The sequence below is a fragment of the Hyperolius riggenbachi genome, chromosome 4, assembly GCF_040937935.1.
Source record: "Hyperolius riggenbachi isolate aHypRig1 chromosome 4, aHypRig1.pri, whole genome shotgun sequence".
NCBI classification, from domain to species: domain Eukaryota; kingdom Metazoa; phylum Chordata; class Amphibia; order Anura; family Hyperoliidae; genus Hyperolius; species Hyperolius riggenbachi.
The window spans coordinates 10,331,224-10,356,003 of NC_090649.1; the positions used below are offsets into that span (position 1 = coordinate 10,331,224).

Genomic DNA, 24,780 nt, shown 5'->3' on the forward strand with positions numbered 1-24,780 from the left:
CAGCTTCACTGAGCCCCTCCACGCTGTGCTGTGTGTACTGAAAGGCAGCATTAAAGTTACTGGAGGGAATCGGGCCTTGTGAGAACCCTATTCACAGTCTGATGACATCTCCACAGCTTCTCCGTCAGCTTCACTGAGCCCCTCCACGCTGTGCTGTGTGTACTGAAAGGCAGCATTAAAGTTACTGGAGGGAATGGGGCCTTGTGAGAACCCTATTCACAGTCTGATGACATCTCCACAGCTTCTCCGTCAGCTTCACTGAGCCCCTCCACGCTGTGCTGTGTGTACTGAAAGGCAGCATTAAAGTTACTGGAGGGAATCGGGCCTTGTGAGAACCCTATTCACAGTCTGATGACATCTCCACAGCTTCTCCGTCAGCTTCACTGAGCCTCTCCACGCTGTGCTGTGTGTACTGAAAGGCAGCATTAAAGTTACTGGAGGGAATCGAGCCTTGTGAGAACCCTATTCATGGACTGATGATATCTCCACAGCTTCACCGCCAGCTTCACTGAGCCCCTCCACGCTGTGCTGTGTGTACTGAAAGGCAGCATTAAAGTTACTGGAGGGAATCGAGCCTTGTGAGAACCCTATTCATGGACTGATGACATCTCCACAGCTTCTCCGCCAGCTTCACTGAGCCCCTCCACGCTGTGCTGTGTGTACTGAAAGGCAGCATTAAAGTTACTGGAGGGAATCGAGCCTTGTGAGAATCCTATTCATGGACTGATGATATCTCCACAGCTTCACCGCCAGCTTCACTGAGCCCCTCCACGCTGTGCTGTGTGTACTGAAAGGCAGCATTAAAGTTACTGGAGGGAATCGGGCCTTGTGAGAACCCTATTCATGGACTGATGACATCACAGTTGTTTACAGAAGCTTTTCTGGCAAAAAACCTAGCCCGATTAATTTTACTAATAAATAACCCTGCTGTAAGATACATCGCACATAGTGGTGGCGCAAGGGGGGGAGCTTGTGGGATCTTTAGCACCCCTAAACTCTCATTAGCACCCTAATAGCACCGGCCTCCCCTGCCTGCCACTGTGCCAAGCTGGGTGGGTGATATGGGGCTGCGAGTGCACGCAGAGTGAGAGCGGGTAATACCGACATTGCCGGGATCCAGTGCTACATGTATCTGTACTTACTTCCTGGTCCCGCATTCCATCTCATGATAACAGCGCCCCCTAGGGTGGTGCTGTTACTGGGAGATGGAACGCAGGACTAGTAAGAAAGTACACATGGCACGTGGATCCCGGTAACATAAGTATTGTAACCTGCTTTCACTTTGCATGCAGCCCTCCTCTCCTGCCAGGCTACCTGTACTGGGGGAACCTATACCTGGCTATGTATATTGGGGTACCTATACCTGGCTACCTATACTGGGGGCACCTATACCTGGCTACCTATACTGGGGGAACCTATACCTGTCTACCTATACTGGGGGCACCTATACCTGGCTACCTGTACTAGAGGCACCTATACATGGCTACCTATACCAGGGGCACCTATACCTGGCTACCTATACTGGGGGCACCTATAGCTGGCTACCTATACTGGGGGCACCTATACCTGGCTACCTATACTGGGGGCACCTATACCTGGCTACCTATACTGGGGGCACCTATACCTGGCTACCTGTACTAGAGGCACCTATACATGGCTACCTATACCAGGGGCACCTATACCTGGCTACCTATACTGGGGGCACCTATAGCTGGCTACCTATACTGGGGGCACCTATACCTGGCTACCTATACTGGGGGCACCTATACCTGGCTACCTATACTGGGGGCACCTATACCTGGCTACCTATACTGGGGGAACCTATACCTGTCTACCTATACTGGGGGAACCTATACCTGTCTACCTATACTGGGGTAACCTATACCTGGCTACGTATACTGGGGGAACCTATACCTGGCTGCGTATACTGGGGGCACCTATACCTGGCTACCTATACTGGGGGAACCTATACCTGTCTACCTATACTGGGGTAACCTATACCTGGCTACCTATACTGGGGGCACCTATACCTGGCTACCTATACTGGGGGCACCTATACCTGGCTATCTATACTGGGGGCACCTATACCTGGCTATCTATACTGGGGGCACCTATACCTGTCTACCTATACTGGGGGCATATATACCTGGCTACCTATACCAGGGGCACCTATACCTAACTACCTATACTGGGGGCACCTATACCTGGCTATCTATACTGGGGGCACCTATACCTGGCTACCTATACTGGGGGCACCTATACCTGGCTACCTATACTGGGGGACCTATAGCTGGCTACCTATACTGGGGGCACCTATACCTGGCTACGTATACTAGGGGCACCTATACCTGGCTACCTATACCAGGGGCACCTATACCTAACTACCTATACTGGGGGCACCTATACCTGGCTACCTATACTGGGGGCACCTATACCTGGCTATGTATATTGGGGTACCTATACCTGGCTACGTATACTGGGGGCACCTATACCTGGCTACCTATACTGGGGGCACCTATACCTGGCTACCTATACTGGGGGCACCTATAGCTGGCTACCTATACTGGGGGCACCTATACCTGGCTACCTATACTGGGGGAACCTATACCTGGCTACGTATACTGGGGGCACCTATACCTGGCTACCTATACTGGGGGAACCTATACCTGTCTACCTATACTGGGGTAACCTATACCTGGCTACCTATACTGGGGGCACCTATACCTGGCTACCTATACTGGGGGCACCTATACCTGGCTATCTATACTGGGGGCACCTATACCTGGCTATCTATACTGGGGGCACCTATACCTGTCTACCTATACTGGGGGCATATATACCTGGCTACCTATACCAGGGGCACCTATACCTAACTACCTATACTGGGGGCACCTATACCTGGCTATCTATACTGGGGGCACCTATACCTGGCTATCTATACTGGGGGCACCTATACCTGGCTACGTATACTAGGGGCACCTATACCTGGCTACCTATACCAGGGGTACCTATACCTAACTACCTATACTGGGGGCACCTATACCTGGCTACCTATACTGGGGGCACCTATACCTGGCTATCTATACTGGGGGCACCTATACCTGGCTATCTATACTGGGGGCACCTATACCTGGCTATCTATACTGGGGGCACCTATACCTGGCTACGTATACTGGGGGCACCTATACCTGGCTACCTATACCAGGGGCACCTATACCTAACTACCTATACTGGGGGCACCTATACCTGGCTACCTATACTGGGGGCACCTATACCTGGCTATCTATACTGGGGGCACCTATACCTGGCTATCTATACTGGGGGCACCTATACCTGTCTACCTATACTGGGGGCATATATACCTGGCTACCTATACCAGGGGCACCTATACCTAACTACCTATACTGGGGGCACCTATACCTGGCTATCTATACTGGGGGCACCTATACCTGGCTATCTATACTGGGGGCACCTATACCTGGCTACCTATACTGGGGACACCTATACCTGTCTACCTATACTGGGGTAACCCATACCTGGCTACCTATACTAGGGGCACCTATGCCTGGCTACCTATACTGGGGGCACCTATACCTGGCTACCTATACTGGGGGCACCTATACCTGGCTATCTATACTGGGGGCACCTATACCTGGCTACCTATACTGGGGGAACCTATACCTGTCTAACTATACTGGGGTAACCTATACCTGGCTACGTATACTGGGGGCACCTATACCTGGCTACCTATACTGGGGGAACCTATACCTGTCTACCTATACTGGGGGCACCTATACCTGGCTACCTATACTGGGGGCACCTATACCTGGCTACGTATACTGGGGGCACCTATACCTGGCTATCTATACTGGGGGCACCTATACCTGGCTACCTATACTGGGGTAACCTATACCTGTCTACCTATACTAGGGGCACCTATACCTGTCTACCTATACTGGGGTAACCTATACCTGGCTACGTATACTGGGGGCACCTATACCTGGCTATCTATACTGGGGGCACCTATACCTGGCTACCTATACTGGTGGCTCCTATACCTGGCTACCTATACTGGGGGCACCTATACCTGGCTATATATATTGGGGGCACCTATACCTGGCTACCTATACCAGGGAACCTATACCTGGCTACGTATACTGGGGGCACCTATACCTGGCTATCTATACTGGGGGCACCTATAGCTGGCTATCTATACTGGGGTAACCTATACCTGGCTACCTATACTGGGGGAACCTATACCTGTCTACCTATACTGGGGTAACCTATACCTGGCTACCTATACTGGGGGCACCTATTGTCAGGAACCGGCCCTCGACACGCCTGCGTATACGGTTCCCGACTGCGGGTTTGACCAGATTAAGCGGGGAACAGCCTTATTTAAGCTACAACCAAGGCTGGAACCCCTCAAACACTTCCCACTGCCACCACTAGCGTTGCTAGACACGTTCACTCAGCTATCGAGTGCTCAATACGCACTCCGCGTTTTCGGATTTGGGTCAGCTTTGCGCTTAGGCCAAATACGGGAACGCCACGCACCCACACACCCACACAGTTGCAATCTTACACTGTCGTGAAGCAAAGACCCACTAACAGTCGTTCCGAACGATACTGTTAGCCACTCTGCTGTCGCTACTTGCACTGGCGTTGTTCGTACGTTGGGTCAGCTGCGCGCTTAGGCCAACGTATGACAAACGCCCCCACACACAATGCAATTACAATTTCATACGGTAGTGTTGCTCAAGCGTACAATTAGGCATGAACTTATACACGGTTACACTTCAGTCTCTTCTAGGCTATGAGTGTTAGTTTAGTACGGCAGAAGTCAAACTTATTAAATAATAATTTAATATTCTAGAAAAACATAGAACAATGCAGAACCTAATATATACAAAAAGATTACAAAAAACAAAGTAAAAATGTTACAAGATAAAAGTTACAAAAATAACACACACGGATATTTGCGTAAAATAAAAATGGGGATTAAAAAAAACGTTACCAGCTTAGGTTAGAACGTTGTTTGACGGGAGGACGCCGTTTCGACCAGGAGTCGCGATCCTCCCTAGCTATTCGCTACCTCCGAGAGAAGACCCCGGTGGCTGTCCTGGGCCACCTTAAATAGTCTGAAGTGTCCCCTGGGGCATTTAATGTCCAGCCCCCAGGAACTAATGCAGTTTCCCCGTTTGTGACATCACCGAACGCTTGTCATAATCCTTCTTGTGATATGCAAACTTCAAAGGGGGTTCCTGTTTTAGCTTCTTGAAGTTTGGCAGGACACAATCTCACCCATTGAACTCTGCAGACATCAAAAAGCTTCCTCCACATTATTTCCTTGGGTAAAGTGTATATTAGCACATACATGAAAAGATTGCCTGTAGACAGAGGCAGACAATCACCCCTGGGACAGTAGATCAAAAGTGACTGCTAGGGGCTTAATGAGCTGCTTCCTTGCCTATTGAAGGTGACTGGTCGTATTCACTGAAGACCTCTTTAGATGCAAATGTAGGTCTAGTGACCCACCCACACAAATACATGAACAGTCCATGAATCTAGCCTGCATCTCTACACCTTTGACATACCACAGCAGATATAAAAATGGGAAAATGAAAATATATTACTGTATTATCCTTAACAGCATCAGCACCCCAATATATCTTCACACCTATACCTGGCTATCTATACTGGGGGCACCTATAGCTGGCTATCTATACTAGGGGCACCTATACCTGGCTATCTATACTGGGGTAACCTATACCTGTCTACCTATACTGGGGGCATATATACCTGGCTATCTATACTGGGGCACCTATACCTGGCTACCTATACTGGGGGCATATATACCTGGCTATCTATCATGGGAGCATATATACCTGCCTACCTATACCAGGGGCACCTATACCTGGCTACCTATACTGGGGGCACCTATACCTGGCTACCTATACTGGGGGCACCTATACCTGTCTACCTATACTGGGGTAACCTATACCTGGCTACCTATACTAGGGGCACCTATACCTGTCTACCTATACTGGGTGCACCTATAGCTGGCTATCTATACTGGGGGCACCTATACCTGGCTACCTATACTAGGGGCACCTATACCTGGCTACCTATACTGGGGGCACCTATACCTGGCTACCTATACTGGGGGCACCTATACCTGGCTACCTATACTGGGGTAACCTATACCTGGCTACCTATACTGGGGGAACCTTTACCTGGCTTCCTACACAGGGGGCACCTATACCTGGCTATGTATATTAGGGGCACCTATACCTGGCTACCTATACTGGGGGAACCTATACCTGGCTATATATACTGGGGGCACCTATACCTGGCTACCTATACTGGGGGAACCTATACCTGGCTATATATACTGGGGGCACCTATACCTGGCTACCTATACTGGGGGAACCTATACCTGGCTATGTATATTGGGGGCACCTATACCTGGCTACCTATACTGGGGGCACCTATACCTGCTACCTATACTGGGGGAACCTATACCTGGCTATCTATACTGGGGGTACCTATAGCTGGCTACCTGTACTGGGGGAACCTATACCTGGCTATCTATACTGGGGGCACCTATACCTGGCTACCTATACTGGGGACACTTATACCTGACTACCTATACTGGGGGGACCTATACCTGGCTACCTATACTGTGGGAACCTATACCTAGTTACCTATATTGGGGTACCTATACCTGGCTACCTATACTGGGGGAACCTATACCTGGCTATCTATACTGGGGGCACCTATAGCTGGCTATCTATACTGGGGGAACCTATACCTGGCTATCTATACTGGGGGCACCTATACCTGGCTACCTATACTGGGGGAACCTATACCTGGCTACCTATACTGGGGGGACCTATACCTGGATAACCTATACTGCGACAGCTATAACACCACAGGAAGTGAGGCATAATCTCCCCAGAAGGGGCACAGACAGAAATGACACCACAGGAAGTGAGGCATAATCTCCCCAGCAGGGACACAGACAGCTATAACACCACAAGAAGTGAGGTGTAATCTCCCCAGAAGGGGCACAGACAGAAATGACACCACAGGAAGTGAGGCATAATCTCACCAGCAGGGACACAGACAGCAATGACACCACAGTAAGTGAGGCATAATCTCCCCAGAAGGGACACAAACAGCAATGACACTACAGGAAGAGAGGCATACGCTCCACAGCCAGGATACAGACAGCTATAACACCATAGGAAGAGAGGCATAATCTCCCCAGAAGGGACAAAGACGGCAGTGACACCACAGGAAGAGGGGCATAATCCCCCCAGCAGGGACACAGACAGCAATCACACCACAGGAAGAGAGGCATAATCTCTCCATCAGGGACACAGATAGCTATAACACCACAGGAAAAGAGGCATAATCCCCCCAGCAGGGACACAGACAGCAATTACACCACAGGAAGAGAGGCATAATCTCTCCACCAGGGACACAGATAGCTATAACACCACAGGAAGAGAGGCATAATCTCCCCAGCAGGGACACAGATAGCTGTAACACCACAGAAGAGAGTCATAATCCCCCAGCCAGGATACAGACAGCAATGGCACCACAGGAAGTGAGGCATAATCTCCCCAGAAGGGGCACATACATCAATGACACCACAGGAAGAGAGGCATAATGCCCCCAGCAGGGACATAGACAGCAATAACACCAAGGAAGTGAGGCATAACCTCCCAGCAGGGACACATACAGCTATAACACCACAGGAAGAGAGGCATAATCTCCCAGCAGGGACACAGACAGCTATAACACCACAGGAAGGAGGCATAATTTCCCCATCAGGGACACAGACAACTATAATGCCACAGGAAGAGAGGCATAATCCCACAGCCAGGATACAGACAGCAATGACACCACAGAAAGTGAGGCATTATCCCACCAGCAGGGACACAGACAGCAATGACACCACAAGAAGTAAGGCATAATCTTCCCAGAAGGGGCACAGGCAGCAATGACACCACAGAAAGTGAGGCATGATGTCCACAGCAGGGGCACAGACAGCAATGACACCACAGGAAGTGTGGCATAATCCTCCCAACAGGGCCACAGACAGCTATAACACCACAGGAACTGAGGCATAATCCTCACAGCAGAGACACAGACAGCAATGACACCACAGGAAGTGAGGTATAATCTCCCCAGCAAGGACACAGACAGCAATGACACCACAGGAAGTGAGGTATAATCTCCCCAGCAGGGACACAGACAGCAATGACACCACAGGAAGTGAGGCATAATCTCCACAGCCAGGATACAAATAGCTATGAAAGCTAACAGAGGCTATTATCCTTCCATGGTCTTTTCAAAGTAAAATAAAATAAAAGATATGGTCTGGAGTTCTGCCTTAAAGCGAACCCAAACCAAACCTTTTTTTAATTCAGAATATTTAGTTGCAGCACTCTGACACATACATAGATAAATCAACACTCCTTCAAGCCTATGAGCATTTCAGTGCATGCTTTTCACCCTTCTCTTTCCATAACTAGGGTTATACAGGGGGCAGCCATTACTTCTGAGCTTAGTAGGAGGTTCTAGATCATGGGTGTGTTTGTCATCAGCTACCCTCCCTCACAGGGGCGTGGTCTATGTGAAATCTCACACAAGCTGAGATCACCTCCCCTGTGACATCATCAGTAGCAGCCTGTGTTTTGTTTTTGTTTTTCATCTCCTCCACCAGTCTGCCGGATTCTGTCCCGGCAATATGAAAGGAAGGGAGGAGTTCCTCCAATAAATGTAAAATATTTTATATTTGTCATCATGCAGCTGAAAAAAGGCTGCTATTTATCATTATAATTTAGAAAAAAGATTTTATTTCTGAACTCTTGTATTTTTAATTTGGGTCCACTTTAAATGATATCTGAGGCTAATCAAAAAAAACTGGCTTTAATGGGACTGAATTAAAAAAAATGTAATGCCAATTATTTAAAATGTGATAAAATTAATACTACTGTATAATTAAAATAAAGAACTGAAAGTATTGTTTTACTTTTCCGATGTCGTGATTTTTTTGTTTGCTGTCTGGTGGAGTGTTCCTTCATATGCTGGTTGGCATGTGTCAGTGGCAGTGGCGGCTCCAGGAAATTTTTTTAGGGGGTGCTATGCAGGTGCTGGACCAATTTCCGGGGGAGCTGACGACCTGCGGCGCGCGAAGCGCGCCGCGCCAAAAATGGGTGTGGCCACAACCTGCGGCGCGCGAAGCGCGCCGCGGCGAAAAAATGGGCGTGGTCATGACCGGATGAGGGCGGGGCTAACTGTAATTTAAAGTGAACCCAGGGTGAGAGTGATATGGTGGCTGCCATATTTATTTCCTTTTAAACAATACTAGTTGCCTGGCAGCCCTGCTGATCTATTTGGCTGTAGTAGTGAACTGAATTACACCAGAAACAAGCCATGCAGCTAATCTTGTCAGTTCTGACAATATTGTCAGAAACCCCTGACCTGCTGCATGCTTGTTCAGGGTCTATGGTTGAAAGAATAAGAGGCAGAGGACCAGCACGGCAGCCAGGCAACTGGTATTGCTTAAAGGGAGATAAATATGGCAGCCTCAATATTATTCTCACCTCGGGTTCCCTTTAAAAGTGCAACGCAAAGACAGAGGGCCCAAGTTTTGGTGACCCTTTTCCCAGAAAATTCACATAATTGTGCAGGTTTTCTCAAGAAAATACACGTAATGTGAGCAGATTTTAACAAAAAACACGTCCAATGACCCCAATATGCACAATCGTTATCAGATATGGCCCCAATATGCACAATCGTTATCAGATATGGCCCCAATATGCACAATCGTTATCAGATATGGCCCCAATATGCACAATCGTTATCAGATATAGCCCCAATATGCACAATCGGTAGCAGATATGACCCCAATATGCACAATCGTTAGCAGATATGACCCCAATATGCACAATCGTTATCAGATATGGCCCCAATATGCACAATCGTTATCAGATATGGCCCCAATATGCACAATCGGTAGCAGATATGGTCCCAATATGCACAATCGGTAGCAGATATGGTCCCAATATGCACAATCGGTAGCAGATATGGTCCCAATATGCACAATCGGTGGCAGATATGGTCCCAATATGCACAATCGGTGGCAGATATGGTCCCAATATGCACAATCGGTGGCAGATATGGTCCCAATATGCACAATCGGTGGCAGATATGGTCCCAATATGCACAATCGGTGGCAGATATGGTCCCAATATGCACAATCGGTGGCAGATATGGTCCCAATATGCACAATCGGTGGCAGATATGGTCCCAATATGCACAATCGGTGGCAGATATGGTCCCAATATGCACAATCGGTGGCAGATATGGTCCCAATATGCACAATCGGTGGCAGATATGGTCCCAATATGCACAATCGGTAGCAGATATGGCCCCAATATGCACAATCGGTAGCAGATATGACCCCAATATGCACAATCGGTAGCAGATATGACCCCAATATGCACAATCGGTAGCAGATATGACCCCAATATGCACAATCGGTAGCAGATATGACCCCAATATGCACAATCGGTAGCAGATATGACCCCAATATGCACAATCGGTAGCAGATATGACCCCAATATGCACAATCGGTAGCAGATATGACCCCAATATGCACAATCGGTAGCAGATATGACCCCAATATGCACAATCGGTAGCAGAAATGACCCCAATATGCACAATCGGTAGCAGAAATGACCCCAATATGCACAATCGGTAGCAGAAATGACCCCAATATGCACAATCGGTAGCAGAAATGACCCCAACATGCACAATCGGTAGCAGATATCGCCCCAATATGCACAATCCGTAGCAGATATGACCCCAATATGCACAATCCGTAGCAGATATGACCCCAATATGCACAATCCGTGGCAGATATGACCCCAATATGCACAATCCGTGGCAGATATGACCCCAATATGCACAATCCGTGGCAGATATGACCCCAATATGCACAATCCGTGGCAGATATGACCCCAATATGCACAATCCGTAGCAGATATGACCCCAATATGCACAATCCGCATCACCTGAAAAAGAAAAGAAAAACCCATTTACTCACCTACAGCCAGAAGACCTTCTTTCCCGACCTCCCGTCCCGAGTCCCGACCTCATTGTGGCGCGCAGCGCCCGCGCGCCCACGATCCTCTTCCTTCCCGACGTCACGACGAGACTTCCTGCCTGCATGCAGAGAGCAGGGCTACGGGAAAATGGCCGCCCGAAGTCTGCAGAACAGGGCTCCGGGCGGCCATCTTACCGTAGCCCTGCCTGCTGCTCCGTGCTGCCGGTGTGTGAACTGACTTGGCGTCTTTTAGACGCCTGAAGTCAGTTCACTCCAGGGGGTGCTTTGGGGGTGCTTGGACAATTCTAGGGGGTGCTCGAGCACCCCCAAGCACCCCCCTGGCGCCGCCACTGGTCAGTGGCCAGCCAGCTCCTCCTCCAGCCCCTCCCTCCTGTCCTGAATATGCTAATTAGCTGCTGGAGTGTACACCTACACAAGTGTTACACTGTGTGACCCTCAGCATGCTTATCCTTTATAAGAGAAACAAAAATCCAGGAGGGGGTAAATACAACTGTGAGCTGTCCAGGGCTCTGCTACATGAGTCATGTCAGTCTCCCCATGGAACCCCTCCCACCCCCCTGCCTTTTCTTTCAGGGAGTTCCTTCAGAGAGGGTGGGAGGGGCTTATCAGCTCCCAGCATGACTAGCACTGCATCTGGTACCTTGCCTGGCAGTATGTCACAGGGGAGGGGCTAAGTAATCTTATCAGCTCCCAGCATGACTAGCACTGCACCTGGTACCTTGCCTGGCAGCATGTCACAGGGGAGGGGCTAAGTAATCTTATCAGCTCCCAGCATGACTAGCGCTGCACCTGGTGCCTTGCCTGGCAGCATGTCACAGGGGAGGGGCTAAGTAATCTTATCAGCTCCCAGCATGACTAGCACTGCACCTGGTGCCTTGCCTGGCAGCATGTCACAGGGGAGGGGCTAAGTAATCTTATCAGCTCCCAGCATGACTAGCACTGCACCTGGTGCCTTGCCTGGCAGCATGTCACAGGGGAGGGGCTAAGTAATCTTATCACCTCCCAGCATGACTAGCACTGCACCTGGTGCCTTGCCTGGCAGCATGTCACAGGGGAGGGGCTAAGTAATCTTATCCGCTCCCAGCATGACTAGCACTGCACCTGGTGCCTTGCCTGGCAGCATGTCATAGGGGAGGGGCTAAGTAATAAATAAAGGAAAGGATGCCTTATTATTATTATTTTGTAAAAAACCTAAATGCACCCATAATTATAAATACTAATAGGGGAGCAATGGGAGTAAATGTTAAAAGGATTTCCACTTTAAAGAATGCTCACAATGAGATAAATATGGAAGCTGCCATTGCTGGCTAGTTAATTATTATTGATGGGCAAGGAGATGCAAATCATTTTAGCTCGCATGAAAAGTTAATGCAAGTAGTATGAAGCTTGGAAATGGGCCAATCGGAGACATTTCCTGCTGGTTTAGGCCCAGTTCCCAGCTGCATGTAATTTACATTAAAGTATAGCAGAGCTCCCTCCTTTCTTACCTACAGCCTCCCTGCAGCGTCTTCCTGGTCTCTGGAGACGGGCATCAGTGCGCAGGTGCTGGCCGGGCTGCGCGCATGCTACAGCATGTAGGGGGCAGAATTTGATGTCTCAGGTGACACTTCAAGGCAAAGTGCTGTACAGACAGGCTACTAGGCTAGAGGCTGAACATCTGTTGCTATGGAGATGGGAGAACACATAGCACAGTGATGGCTAACCTTGGCACTCTAGCTGTGACAAAACTACAAATCCCATCATGCCTCTGCCTCCCCGAGTTATGCTTAGAGCTGTCAGAGTATTGCAATGCCTCATGGGACTTGTAGTTCCACTACAGCTGGAATGCCAAGGTTAGCCATCACTGACATAGCACATGGTAGAGGGGTTTGGGCGGGGTGAGTAGGGAACAATGCGCTTTGGGTTGGTCGAATGTTGCAAAAAGTCTGGCCTCCCTGATGTTTACGCACTGTCAGGGTCTCCAGTATACACACATGACCAAAGTGGTCCTTACAGATGTCTTGGTCAGGTTTAATTGAATGTGTGTTCATTGCTTATGAGCCAGATCTCATGGCCAGCTGCTCGTTTTGCCATAACCAAACACCCTGCTGCTACCATGCAGAAAAGCTTTTCTAGTGATGCGCATTATGAATAGCTACGAGTAGCTACATGTAATCGAAATTTAAATGAATTCGGGCTGCCTGCGGGCAACTGAACTCATTTAAATTTTGATTACAAGCAGCTACGAGTAGGGTTGCTCAACTTCGAACTGGAGTGAAACCCGGATAGTTGCTATCCAGATTTCACCCTGTTAATTACAATCACCTGTGCGGGGTGGGCGGGGGGTCAATCTTACCTAGCTGACGTCTTCTTCGGTCCGTCCCTCGGCGCCTCCCAGGATGCGGTCCAATCCGGCGTCACTTCAACCTGGAAGGAGGAAGTGTTTGTGATCACGTGACCGCCGCGTGGATCGCATCGTGGGAGGCACCGAGGGACGGACCGAAGAAGACGTCAGCTAGGTAAGATTGACCGCCCACCCCGCACAGGTGATTGTAATTAGCAGGGTGAAATCCGGATAGCAACTATCCGGGTTTCACTCCAATTCGAAGTTGAACATCCCTGGCTACGAGGACATAGCTATTCGTAATGAGCAATGCTACTTTTGACATTGTTTGTTATGACTTTATGTTGCGTCATGTTTGAGCTCTAGGGGGACGGACCATAACTGTGAGCACCGCTAACATCAGGAACTACATGTGGCATTCAGGAAATCTCGATAGACCATGGCACACGACTAAACAATAGCAAATGATGGCAAGCAACGTGAGATGGACACTCTCTTAGGGCTCGTTCACACTAGAGGCATTTTTGTCAATTTTTTAAGTGCTGGTGATAGCGCTTGTGCAATGATTCCCTATGAGAGAGGTCACATCTGAGTGGTTTGTTTCCGATCCGCTCAGAAAAGCGCTGCATGGACCATTTTTGAGGCGATTTTGCCTCAATGGAAGGTATAGGATAACACAAACGCTCACAAAATCGCTTTGTGCAGTGATTGCGTTCATGGTTTTTAGAATAAATACATTGTATTCATTATTTTCCAGATCAAAGAGTTCACTTCCTGACTGACGTCAGGAAGGGAAAAAACGCAATTGCTCTGCAAAAGCGCTTAGAAAAGCACTTAACAAAAAAAAGCTTGCAGGTAATCGCCGGGAATCGTAAAGAAAAATTGCGCCAAAAAGCGGCCAACGCGAACGGCCACATGAGCGGAATGCAATGTGAATAAGGCCTTAGTAAATGCTGGCCTGGCAGCCGTCCTGCTGAACAGCGTTGGACTGGGAGCTGGAAACGCTGAGGACATCCACTTGCTGGCCAAGCAGCAGTAATCAGGTGTTGCTGCTCACAGTGAAGATTTGCTGCAGGTCTCTATTGGGAGTGATAACACAGGGTTACTGCTGCTTGGCCAGCAGGTGGATTTCCTCGCAGTGAGGACTTGCTGCAGGTCTCTATTGGGAGAGAACGCAGGGTTACTGCTGCTTGGCCAGCTGGTGGATTTCCTCGCAGTGAAGATTTGCTGCAGGTTTCTATTGGGAGTGATAACACAGGGTCACTGCTGCTTGGCCAGCAGGTGGATTTCCTCACAGTGAGGACTTCCTGCAGGTTTCTATTGGGGAGTTCCACAGGGTTACTGCTGCTTGGCCAGCAGGTGGATTTCCTCACAGTGAGGACTTGCTGCAGGTTTCTATTGGGAGTGATAACACAGGGTTACTGCTGCTTGGCCAGCAGGTGGATTTCCTCACAGTGAGGACTTGCTGCAGGTCTCTATTGGGAGTGATAACACAGGGTTACTGCTGCTTGGCCAGCAGGTGAATTTCCTCACAGTGAGGACTTCCTGCAGGTCTCTATTGGGAGAGATAACACAGGGTTACTGCTGCTTGGCCAGCAGGTGGATTTCCTCGCAGTGAGGACTTGCTGCAGGTCTCTATTGGGAGAGAACGCAGGGTTACTGCTGCTTGGCCAGCTGGTGGATTTCCTCGCAGTGAAGATTTGCTGCAGGTTTCTATTGGGAGTGATAACACAGGGTCACTGCTGCTTGGCCAGCAGGTGGATTTCCTCACAGTGAGGACTTCCTGCAGGTTTCTATTGGGGAGTTCCACAGGGTTACTGCTGCTTGGCCAGCAGGTGGATTTCCTCACAGTGAGGACTTGCTGCAGGTTTCTATTGGGAGTGATAACACAGGGTTACTGCTGCTTGGCCAGCAGGAGGATTTCCTCACAGTGAGGACTTGCTGCAGGTTTCTATTGGGTGTGATAACACAGGGTTACTGCTGCTTGGCCAGCAGGTGGATTTCCTCCTCCCAGTCCGACACTGCTTCTGAACCGACCCTTTAAGATTGTTCAGGGTAACACTACAGGGCTTGAGCAATGGCCAAGCAGAGGGTATTGCTCAATGGACAAGACACACTTATCTCCTGGCAGACTCAAAGCACCAGGGCTGCAGCCACTAGGGGAGCTCTATATCAGTAGCAGCGTTATGGATTCTTGCCCAAGGTCTCCTACTGAATATGTGCTGGCTTACTGAACAGGAATATCTGAGATTTAAACCCTGGTCTCCTGTGTCAGAGGCAGAGCCCTTAATCATTACACCATCCAGCCTCTGCCCAATGAGGGGGCTGGAGCAACAACAGGGTGGCCCGGGGATGAGCGACTTCTGGTAGAGTGACTTCTGGTAGAGCGACGTCTGGTAGACAGGGTAAGTAGTGTTTAAACATTGCGCTTGCTTGTCACTATTGTTTAGCAAACTGGCTAGTAGCAGCTTGGCCCCTCCTTATGGTCAGCTAAGCTAAGCTGGAGATGGTCAGAGAAGGTGGCAGGTAGACCCCTTGACACCCGCTAGGCCCGAGAACCTGCCTAGGTTGCTTGGTGGATGATCTCGCTCTGGCTATGGGATACCTGTGCACATGTTAGACTCTTGGGCGAGACTGAGCATATCTCAGGGTATTTTCTCTATATCTTCAGGTTCAGGAATGGCTACAGCGGTAGGGTGAGAAGAGCAGTCAGGAATGCAGCACCTTCACTCTCGTTTGTGACAATTGTTTTTTCCCAATATACCATATACTGTATTAGAGCGCAACCTTGTGGTTGGTTTTATCTTAAATGACTTTGTTTCTCCTCAGAAAACAAGGCTTTTTGGTGTGTTTCTGTGGAAATATTTCTGTTAATGTATTTACAGTCTGAGCCTCACCCCCTGCAGCTATAGGTGAGGAGCTGTTCCTGCTTAGTAAGCACTGAAGAAAGTCGCTTCTCTTTTCTGCTGACAGCGATGGCGCCGTCTGCCCACCTGAGAGAAGAGCTGACCTGTTCCATCTGCCTGGACATCTATCGTGATCCCACGACACTAGCATGTGGCCACAACTTCTGCAGGGCCTGTATCCATCGTGTGCTGGATAAACAGAAGAGATCTGGAGCTCACTCCTGCCCTGAATGTAGAAAAACATTCAAGAAATTCCCAGCACTGCAGAAGAACATAAAGCTAAGTAATATAGTGGAGAACTTTCGTTCTACTCAGCCAGATCAAGACAAGAATGGGGTTTTCTGTACATACTGTATCCATTCTCCTATACCTGCTGTTATGTCCTGTCTCATGTGTGAGGCTTCTCTCTGTGAGGATCACTTGAAAGTCCACAGCAAGGCACCAGATCACGTCTTATGTGACCCCACCACCTCCCTGGTGGACAGGAAATGCTCCGTCCATAAGAAGGTCCTGGAGTATTACTGCTCTGAGGATGCTGCCTGTATCTGTGTGTCCTGCAGGCTGGACGGAGAGCACCGGGCACACCAGGCGGAGACACTACAGGAGGCCTCTGAGAAGAAGAAGAAGAAGCTGAGGAATGTTCTGCAGAAGTTGTTGGCAGAGACTGTGGAGACTGAGAAAAGGGTTCAAATTCTGCAGGAACACAGGAGAAAACTATGGAGAAAAGCACAAAGTGACGCTAAGATAGCCACTGTCCTATTTAAGGACCTTAGAAAGTGTCTGGAAGATCTAGAGAAGAGAGTCCTGATCAACATCACCAGGCAGACCGAGCAGGCTTCAATTCCAGCAACTCACCAAATCCAGAAGCTGGAAGAGAAGAAGCAAGACCTCTCCAGGAAGATCCGTCACATTAAGAAGCTGTGTGACACAACCGATCCACTGTCTGTCCTACGGGAATCACACACAGGTGATTATTGTGACATGGGCGGGGCAGATAATGATGACAGAGAGAAATGTGATAAACTGATCCATGCTGGAGGGGATCTGGGTGCAGCCGGCATCTCACACGCATTATATGCAGGATTATCTGATATCATCATTGGGGTTTGTAGACGAGCTTATATACCAGAAGCTGCAGACATATTGCTGGATGTAAACACAGCTAATAATTATCTATATATATCAGGAGACCAGAAGACAGCATGCTGGACAGATCTAAAGCAGAAGCGCCCAGAAAGGCCTGAAAGATTCCAGAAGCATCGTCAAGTGATGAGTGTCCAGAGCTTCTCCTCGGGGCGACGTTACTGGGAGGTAGAGGTTGGGAGGTCCAGTAGCTGCAGAGTCGGGATGTGTTACGCCACAATGGAAAGAGAAGAAGGAAATAAATCCATTATTGGGCTTAATAAGAAGTCCTGGGGTTTGGATCTGGAAAATAATCAATGTGCGGTGATGCATGACCGTATTATTTTGATCTTATCTAGCAATATCACTAGTAACAGAGTCAGGATTTATCTGGATTATGAGGCCGGGCGAATCTCCTTTTATGATCTGTGTAACCCGATCCGACACCTCCACACCTTCACTGCGGCCTTCACTGAGCCCCTCCATGCTGTATTGTGTGTGGCAGAAGGCTACGTAAAGATGTCTGAGGAACCCAGGAGGTGTGAGGTGTCCACTCAGCCACTGCTGACACTAGAGGAGTATCTGAGATCATTCCACCGTTCCCTCACTGATCGCTGTGCGCTGCATTAATACCTGTCCTATCAGGTGCATCTACAATCCTTCCTGCTTGGTTTCCATTTACTGGTCAGGGTTAGACATAAAACACTTCCTCCTAGGACTTGTTGCATCCTTAGAAAAATATAGTATGGATCACCGTGGACCACCATGGACCAATGCACTGATCAGGAGGCAGATCTGTGGGAGTATGACGGCTTGTGTTACTATGCCTTTGTAGAACACTGTGGAGCTTTTTCAAGTTTATTTTTCTACTAACTTCTGTTTAAAATAAGTTTTCAGCCCTTTGCAATTGAAAAAATACCACAGAGTTGGGGAAAAAGTGTTTTCTTGCTTGCTGGGGGCTTTATCATCTAGGAAAAAACAGGAGAGAAAGTGAATGTGATGGGTGGATTGTTCATTGCCTTCATTTATATACAGTAAATATACAGCAAAACCTTGGATTGAGAGTAACTTGGTTTAAGAGCGCTTTGCAATACAAGCAAACATTTTTGTGAAATTTTGACTTGATATAGAAGCAACGTCTTGATATACAAGCAAAGAAAAGTAAACATGCGTCACTCATCACAGCTGAGCCGATAGTTATTTTCCTGTTGCTGCTGCAGAATTCTACTTAATTGTACTTAACAGCCCCATTTCTATGGACGTGCAAAGCAGGCAATAGCCCGGGGTCCCGGATTGAGCAGCAGAAGGGGGGCGCAACGGCAGAGGGAGCGGACATAGCAGTTATAACTCACCTCCCTTCAGCTGATCCCCCGAAGCTTCAATCTCCTTCCTCTCCCAGCGTCCATCGCATGGTAACAGCGCCCCCTGTGATGACGTGACCGCATGTCATCACAGGGGGGGTGTTATCAATGCGACAGATGCTGGAAAAGGAAGAAGATTGAGGCTGCGCGGGATCGTTGGAAGGAAGGTGAGTTATAACTGCTATGTCCGCTCCCTCTGCCGTTGCGGGGCACCTACCTCTCTAACCTATATGGCGGACACCCACCTATCTAACCTACAATGAGGGAACCTATTTATCTAACCTATACTGCAGGCACCTACCTATCTAACCTATACTGCAGGCACCTACCTATCTAACCAATACTGCAGGCACCTACCTACCTATGTAACCTATACTGCAGGCACCTACCTATCTAACCTATACTGCAGGCACCTACCTACCTATGTAACCTATACTGCAGGCACCTACCTATCTAACCTGTACTGCAGGCACCTACCTATCTAACCTGTACTGCAGGCACCTACCTATCTAACCTATACTGCAGGCACCTACCTATCTAACCAATACTGCAGGCACCTACCTACCTATGTAACCTATACTGCAGGCACCTACCTATCTAACCTGTACTGCAGGCACCTACCTATCTAACCTATACTGCAGGCACCTACCTATCTAACCAATACTGCAGGCACCTACCTACCTATGTAACCTGTACTGCAGGCACCTACCTATCTAACCTGTACTGCAGGCACCTACCTATCTAACCTATACTGCAGGCACCTACCTACCTATGTAACCTATACTGCAGGCACCTACCTATCTAACCTGTACTGCAGGCACCTACCTATCTAACCTATACTGCAGGCACCTACCTATCTAACCAATACTGCAGGCACCTACCTACCTATGTAACCTATACTGCAGGCACCTACCTATCTAACCTATACTGCAGGCACCTACCTATCTAACCAATACTGCAGGCACCTACCTACCTATGTAACCTGTACTGCAGGCACCTACCTATCTAACCTATACTGCAGGCACCTACCTATCTAACCTATACTGCAGGCACCTACCTATCTAACCAATACTGCAGGCACCTACCTACCTATGTAACCTATACTGCAGGCACCTACCTATCTAACCTGTACTGCAGGCACCTACCTATCTAACCTATACTGCAGGCACCTACCTATCTAACCTGTACTGCAGGCACCTACCTATCTAACCTATACTGCAGGCACCTACCTATCTAACCAATACTGCAGGCACCTACCTACCTATGTAACCTATACTGCAGGCACCTACCTATCTAACCTATACTGCAGGCACCTACCTACCTATGTAACCTATACTGCAGGCACCTACCTATCTAACCTGTACTGCAGGCACCTACCTATCTAACCTGTACTGCAGGCACCTACCTATCTAACCTATACTGCAGGCACCTACCTATCTAACCAATACTGCAGGCACCTACCTACCTATGTAACCTATACTGCAGGCACCTACCTATCTAACCTGTACTGCAGGCACCTACCTATCTAACCTATACTGCAGGCACCTACCTATCTAACCAATACTGCAGGCACCTACCTACCTATGTAACCTGTACTGCAGGCACCTACCTATCTAACCTGTACTGCAGGCACCTACCTATCTAACCTATACTGCAGGCACCTACCTACCTATGTAACCTATACTGCAGGCACCTACCTATCTAACCTGTACTGCAGGCACCTACCTATCTAACCTATACTGCAGGCACCTACCTATCTAACCAATACTGCAGGCACCTACCTACCTATGTAACCTATACTGCAGGCACCTACCTATCTAACCTATACTGCAGGCACCTACCTATCTAACCAATACTGCAGGCACCTACCTACCTATGTAACCTGTACTGCAGGCACCTACCTATCTAACCTATACTGCAGGCACCTACCTATCTAACCTATACTGCAGGCACCTACCTATCTAACCAATACTGCAGGCACCTACCTACCTATGTAACCTATACTGCAGGCACCTACCTATCTAACCTGTACTGCAGGCACCTACCTATCTAACCTATACTGCAGGCACCTACCTATCTAACCTGTACTGCAGGCACCTACCTATCTAACCTATACTGCAGGCACCTACCTACCTATCTAACCTGTACTGCAGGCACCTACCTATCTAACCTATACTGCAGGCACCTACCTATCTAACTAATACTGCAGGCACCTACCTACCTATGTAACCTGTATTGCAGGCACCTACCTATCTAACCTGTACTGCAGGCACCTACCTATCTAACCTATACTGCAGGCACCTACCTATCTAACCAATACTGCAGGCACCTACCTACCTATGTAACCTATACTGCAGGCACCTACCTATCTAACCTGTACTGCAGGCACCTACCTATCTAACCAATACTGCAGGCACCTACCTACCTATTTAACCTATATGGCGGACACCTACCTATCTAACCTACAATGAGGGAACCTATTTATCTAACCTGTACTGCAGGCACCTACCTATCTAACCTGTACTGCGGGCACCTACCTACCTATGTAACCTATACTGCAGGCACCTACCTATCTAACCTGTACTGCAGGCACCTACCTATCTAACCAATACTGCAGGCACCTACCTACCTATTTAACCTATATGGCGGACACCTACCTATCTAACCTACAATGAGGGAACCTATTTATCTAACCTGTACTGCAGGCACCTACCTATCTAACCTGTACTGCGGGCACCTACCTATCTAGCCTATACTGCAGGCACCTACCTATCTAGCCTATACTGCAGGCACCTACCTATGTAACCTATACTGCAGGCACCTACCTATCTAACCTGTACTGCGGGCACCTACCTACCAATCTAACCTATACTGCAGGCACCTATCTACCTATCTAACCTATACTGCATGAACCTACCTATCTAACCTATACTGCAGGCACCTACCTACCTATCTAACCTATACTGCAGGTACCTACCTATCTAACTTGTACTGCAGGCACCTACCTATCTAACCTGTACTGCAGGCACCTACCTATGTAACCTATACTGCAGGCACCTACCTATCTAACCTATACTGCAGGCACCTACCTATCTAACCTATACTGCACCACCTACCTACCTAACCTATACTGCATCACCTACCTACCTAATGTATACTGCACCACCTACCTACCTAACCTATACTGCATCACCTACCTACCCTATATTTCAGCACCTACCTACCTATCTAACCTATACTGCAGGCACCTACCTATCTAACCTATACAGCGGGCACCTACCTATCTAACCTATACAGCGGGCACCTACCTATATAACCTATACTGCAGGCACCTACCTATCTAACCTATACAGCGATCACCTACCTATCTAACCTATACTGCAGCACCTACCTACCTAACCTATACTGCAGCACCTACCTACCCTATATTTCAGCACCTACCTACCTATCTAACCTATATTGCAGGCACCTACCTATCTAACCTATACTGCGGGCACGTATACCTGGCTCCACCCACCCTGGGTGAAATTAAGCCTAGAAACTACCCTGGTACTTAGTCTGAGTATAGAGATGGTGCAAAGTCACATTTCCATGAAATCCTCAGAAGTATCTGTCACTGGAGGAGTTCCTTGTTAGAGTCACACTAAAGAAACGCTGGGTGAGCCAACAGATGGCAATGATTCTGTTACTTATAGTGAAAGTCTTCTTTATCTTTTCACTATTTTACTATAACTGCTTTCGGATTGTGGAATGAATCACCCGGGTTTCCATTCATTCTTATGGGGAAGTTGGCTTTGCTATAAGAGTGCTTTGGGTTACAAGCTTGTCTCCAGAGCAGATTCTGCTCGCAGACCAAGGCTCCTCTGTATTTCTATTCTGCAGCGCTGCTCATTGATATTATTTCTGTCTCTTTATGATAAAAAGTGGATGTAAAATTCAATCTAGCAAATCACTAGTGATCTGTGGAGTAGCAGTTATATTTCAATGCTTAACAATGCACATCTGAGGTGAGAGGTGTATATGGAGGCTGCCATATGTATTTCCTTCTAAACAATACTGGTTGCCTGGCAGTCCTGCTGATCCTCTGTCTCTAATGCTTTTACCCATAGCCCCTGAACAAGCATGCAGCAGATCAGGTGACTGGATTAGCTGGTGTGTCATTCAGACACTACTGCAGCCAACGAGATCAGCAGGGCTGCCAGGCAACTGGTATTGTTTAACAGAAAATAACTATGGCAGCCTCCATACTCCTCTCACTTAAAGGACAGACAATCGCTAAAATTGTAAAATGTAAAATACATGCAAACACATACAGTTAAGAAGTATGTTTTTTCCAGAGTAAAATGAGCCATAAATGACTTTTCTCCTATGTTGCTGTCACTCGCAGTACCGTAGGTAGTTGAAATTTGACAGAACCGACAGGTTTTGGACGAGCCCATCTCCTCACGGGGGATTCTCAGGGTTTTCTTTATTTTCAAAAGCAGTTAGTGAATGGCAGTTGCTCTGTCCAACTGCTAAAAAAGTGTGCAGCGAGCAGGGAGGCTGGCCAGCATCATTGTATAAATCTTTGTGAGAGGGCGTCTTTATAAAGAATAAAGACCATGCTGTGAATCCCCCATGAAGAGATAGACTAACCCAAAACCTGTCGGTTCTGTCAGATTTCTACTACCTACTGCAAGTGACAGCAAGATGGGAGAAAATTAATGTATGGCCTATTTTAAAGTGGAAGAAACATACTTCTTATTTGTATGGGTTTACACGCATTTTACATTTGTACAACGTTTTGCGATTGTGGTCCTTTTAGGTGTACTTTAACCACTTCACCACTGAGGGGTTTTACCCCCTGACCACCAGAGCAATTTTCACCTTTCACACTCCATCCATTCATTCGTCTATAGCTTTATTATTATTTATCGCAATGAAATTAACTATATCTTGTTTTTTCCACCACCAATTAGGCTTTCTTTAGGTGGGACATTATGCCAAGAATTATTTTATTCTAAATGTGTTTTAATGGGAAAATAGGAAAAATGTGGGAAAAAAATAATTATTTTTCAGTTTTCGGCCATTATAGTTTTTAAATAATGCATGCTACTGTAATTTAAAACCTATGAAATGTATTTGCCCTTTTGTCCCGGTTATAAAACCGTTGAAATTATGTCCCTATCACAATGTTTGGCGCCAATATTTTATTTGGAAATAAAGGTGCATTTTTTTCAGTTTTGCGTCCATCCCTAATTACAAGCCCATAGTTTATAAAGTAACAGTGTTGTACCCTCCTGATATAAATATTTAAAAAGTTCAGTCCCTAAGGTAACTATTTATGTATTTTTTTATTGTACATTTTTTATTTTTTTTTAATTACAAAAAAAAAATTGGGAGTGTGGGAGGTAATGAGTTAATTTTTTGTGTAAAAGTAATTTATTTGTATGGGAAAAATGCTTAGGGTGTAGTTTTACTATTTGGCCACAAGATGGCCACAGTAACTTTTTGTTTTAATGCGACCTCCAAGCGTCCTTCCGGAAGCTTGGAGGAAGTACCTGGAGGCTGGGTAAGATCACAATGATCGCGCTGCCCATCGGAGAGCAGCGGATCATTGCGGGGCTTAGATCAACGAACGGGAATGGATTTTCCCGTTCATTGATCTCCGGGCGAGCGGGCGGCGGCATGTTTACGAGCGGGAGCGCGGACAGCGGCGGGAGTGCGCAAAGTACGGATTTCTCCGTCCCTGGGGGTTAAAGGATGGAAAAAGGGACGGAGAAATTCGTATGCGTGGGGGTAAAGTGGTTAAGGTACACATACACATTCAATTTGAATTGGCAAATCGTTGGCTGATGTTACCACTTCAATGTAGTAAGAAGGCCAACAGATTAAATACCGACACAGATTGTGTCGGTAAGCTCTCATACTACAGAGAATTTG

General features: G+C 47.8%; 1 protein-coding gene across 1 annotated transcript; it reads left to right on the top strand.

Moving 5' to 3' along the window:
* The first annotated feature begins 16,444 nt into the window (after positions 1–16,444).
* LOC137571089 (E3 ubiquitin/ISG15 ligase TRIM25-like) lies at positions 16,445–18,127 on the top strand. The gene has a single exon (XM_068279770.1). It carries the CDS (start codon positions 16,445–16,447, stop codon positions 18,125–18,127), a length of 1,683 nt encoding a protein of 560 aa, XP_068135871.1.
* Positions 18,128–24,780: the final 6,653 nt, after the last annotated feature.